The sequence below is a fragment of the Lipotes vexillifer genome, unplaced genomic scaffold (genome assembly GCF_000442215.2).
Source record: "Lipotes vexillifer unplaced genomic scaffold, Lipotes_vexillifer_v1.1 scaffold225, whole genome shotgun sequence".
NCBI lineage: Eukaryota > Metazoa > Chordata > Mammalia > Artiodactyla > Lipotidae > Lipotes > Lipotes vexillifer.
In genome coordinates, this window is record NW_006787630.1 from 426,175 (window position 1) to 429,734 (window position 3,560).

The window sequence follows — 3,560 nt, forward strand, 5'->3', positions numbered from 1 at the left end:
CATTGTGTGTAAAACATCCAGAACAGGTAAATCGAGAGACAGAAAACAGATCAGCGGGTGCCAGGGGCTGGGGGAGGGGGTGGGGAGTGACTGCTGATGGGGGTGGGGTTTCCTTTTTGGGGGGATGGAATGTTCTGGAATTAGATAGTGGTGATGGCTGTACAACTCTGTGGATGTACTAAAAACCACCCAAGTGTACACTTTCAAAGGGTGGATGTTATGGTATGTGACATATCTCAATAAAGCTGTTATTTAAAGAAAAAGGAAGGAGGAGTGGTGATGGCTGTACAACTCTGTGGATGTACTAAAAACCACCCAAGTGTACACTTTCAAAGGGTGGATGTTATGGTATGTGACATATCTCAATAAAGCTGTTATTTAAAGAAAAAGGAAGGAGGAAGGCAGCAGGGAGACCCTGGACGAGGCTGGGTGGCCCCAGGCGGCAAAGGTGGAGAAGTGGGTGGGTTGGGGGATCTCCCACAGGTGCAGGGACTGCCGGTGGGAGTCCGGGAGAGGGGAGAGGGGGACGGGGCCGGCCGACCAGGGCAGGTGTTACATGTGAATCAAGAGTTCAGGTTTGGGCTTCCCTGGTGGCGCAGTGGTTGAGAATCTGCTTGCCAATGCAAGGAACACGGGTTCGAGCCCTGGTCTGGGAAGATCCCACATGCCACGGAGCAAGTAGGCCCGTGAGCCACAACTACTGAGCCTGCGCGTCTGGAGCCTGTGCTCTGCAACAAGAGAGGCCGCGATAGTAAGAGGCCCGCGCACCGCGATGAAGAGTGGCCCCCGCTCGCTGCAACTAGAGAAAGCCCTCGCACAGAAACGAAGACCCACACAGCCAAAAATAAATAAATAAATAAATAATTAAAAAAAAAAAAAAAGAGTTCAGGTTTGCCCAGTGGGGCAGTGGTCCTCTCTCGGCATCCCTGGGCCAGGTGGTTACCCTGGCAACCAGGCACAGGGTCTGAGGCCGGTTCCTGGACCTGAAGCACGGAGGGGGGGTGGGGGAGGGTCTGCGTTACCTCGATGACAGGGTCGGTGGAGTACTGCTTCAGGATCTCCAGCACCTCTGGGTTCCCAATGGCTCCCAGGGCCTCCCCTGAGAAGAATGGGGCAGAGAGCTCATGTTGGTTGGCTGGGAAACGCCCTGCATGCCTCGGCTGGTGGAGAGGCGCTAACCAGCACCAACGCCTCCTCCGTGATGCCCCTCCCCATTGCTCTGCCTGTATCCTGTGGGCCGCTCCAGCCACTGAGGTTAGGAGCTGGAGCCGGTCCAGCCGTGAAGCTGTGCCAGTTACAGTCCCTTCCCCAGAAATCAGGCTTTGCTGGAACCAGACTCAGACCCCGCCCCGGCCCGCACCCCCAGAGCTCATGGCCTAGAGGGGAGACACAGACAAGCGTGTCATTACAACTTGGGGACACGGGTGGCAAGGAGCCAAGAACAGTTGGCTGAGTCAAGCGCATCAAGGGGAGCCCTGAAAACCTGGAGGAGGTTTTTAAGTTGTACTGTGGGCAAGGAGGGTCAGCAGACCAGCACCATCCTGCCTCAGGGCCTTTGCAAAGGCTGTGCCCGCTACCTGGAGCACCTTTCCCCAGACATCTACCTAGATAACTCCCTTACTTCACTTAGGTCTTTTAATTGGTAACCGCCAATTAAAAATGGCAACACCGGACTTCCCTTGTGGTCCAGTGGTTAAGACTCTGTGCGTCAAATGCAGGGGGTGCGGGTTTGATCCCTGGTCGGGGAACTAGGATCCCACATGCCCTGTGGCGAGGCCAAAAAAAAAAAAGGCAACACCTCCAGCACCCCCATCCCGTCCACTGCTTTATTTTCCTCCTTAGCACTTACATAAGTGTTTCCACCATAACATGATTGGGTGTTCTACAAAATCACACACTCAAACTAACAGCGCTTATGGGACAAGAGAGGTTTGGGGTCGAACATTCTTTGTAAGGAGAGCTCCAACAGCATCGGTGATTGGGATCTTGAGAGGTCCCCAGGGCAGCCTGGCATAGCTGGAGATCATCATGGGGAATATTAAAAAGGCCCAAAAACAATCAAATGGAAACAACGCCCCCTGCTGGCTATGAGCTCACTGGATACATCAATACAAACGCAGCCTCGGCTGCACAGACCCGCCAAGGATGTTTCTATTCCATCTTGTTTGCCGTCGGAGTCCCTTGTGAGAACAGGGCCTGGCCCACAGCAGGCAGTCCGTAAACATGTCCGGTGAGCGAACTGAATGAGTGACCTCAGGGTTGACCATCCACGGCCACCATCCAAAGACACCATATGTCTTTGTATGAACGAAGAATGGTTTTTCCATTTTTAAATGGTTTTTGAAAAATCAAAAGGGGACTTCCCTGGTGGTGCAGTGGTTAAGAATCCGCCTGCCAATGCAGGGGACACGGGTTCGATCCCTGGTCTGGGAAGATCCCACATGCCACAAAGCAACGAAGCCCGTGAGCCGTTTAAAAAAAAAAAAGAAGAAAGAAAAAAAATCAAAAGGATCACATTTTATGATGCGTAAAAGTGATGTGAGATTCAAATCTCAGGGCCCATAAAGTTGGACTGGCTGGCGGCCACACGCCCATCTGTTGACTGGGGTTCAGGGTGGCTCTTATGCTGCAGTGGCAGAGTTGAGACCCGGGACAGAGATCCTGAGAAAATGTTTATCGCCCACCCCTTCCAGAGCCAGCCTGGTATAGCCCGCACCCTCACCGCCACTCACCTGCCTCGTGGCGCACCATGGGCTCCTGGCGGGTGTCACAAAGCACGTCCACCAGCACGGGGATGGCCCGTGAGTCCTGCATCTGACCCAGGCAGTAGGCCAGCTCGTGCTTGAGCAGGGCCGAGTCGTCGCTGAAGGCCCGGCTGATCCAGGAGATGGCTGCTGGACCCCCGAGCCCGCGCAGTGTGAACAACGCCCGGAAGCGGGCCCGCAGGGGCTTCTGGGGGTCCACCAGCATCTGCCCCAACCCCTCCACCTCCTGCTCCGTCACCATGGCTCTGCCGCTGGGCTTGGGCTAAACCAGGGGACTCGTGGGCTCGAGAACCTGCAGCAGAAAACCAAGAGGCCAGGTGAGAGGTGCCCTTTGCCGCTCGCTGACTTGTTCGTTTCAGTGTTAGGACCTCAGGGGTGGGGGTGGTTTCCTAACTGCTGACCAGCCTGGCCATCTGGGTTCAAAGCCCAGCTCCGACCCTGCCTACTTGCTGTGTGGCCTTCCCTAAGGTACTTTCCCTCTCTGAGCCTCTGGCCTATACAGGAAGTCCCCTACATATAAACGAGTTCCCGTTCTGAGAGCATTTCTGTAAGTCCAATTTGTTCATAAGTCCAACAAAGTTAGCCTAGGTACCCAACTAACATAATCGGCTATAGAGTACTGTAATAGGTTTATAATACTTTTCACACAGATAATACACACACACACAAAAATAAAGGACACTGAGAAGTTTCTCTATCTCCTCCATCATTTTTCCACGCTTCTTTGGTATTATCGTCAACATCATTGGTACAGCAGATTTCACATGTTCCATGATCTTGTACTTATTCTTTAGA

General features: G+C 53.5%; 1 protein-coding gene across 1 annotated transcript in view; it reads right to left on the minus strand.

Moving 5' to 3' along the window:
* The window catches only part of DOHH (deoxyhypusine hydroxylase), a 7,362-nt gene extending 4,356 nt beyond the window's left edge, over positions 1-3,006 (minus strand). Inside the window, exons 1-2 of the mRNA XM_007460337.1 lie at positions 2,733-3,006; positions 1,023-1,099 (exon numbers count right to left, since the gene is read on the minus strand). Coding sequence (XP_007460399.1) covers positions 1,023-1,099; positions 2,733-3,006 — 351 coding nt within the window. The remainder of the gene's footprint in view (positions 1-1,022; positions 1,100-2,732) is intronic.
* Between the last annotated feature and the right edge of the window lie 554 nt (positions 3,007-3,560).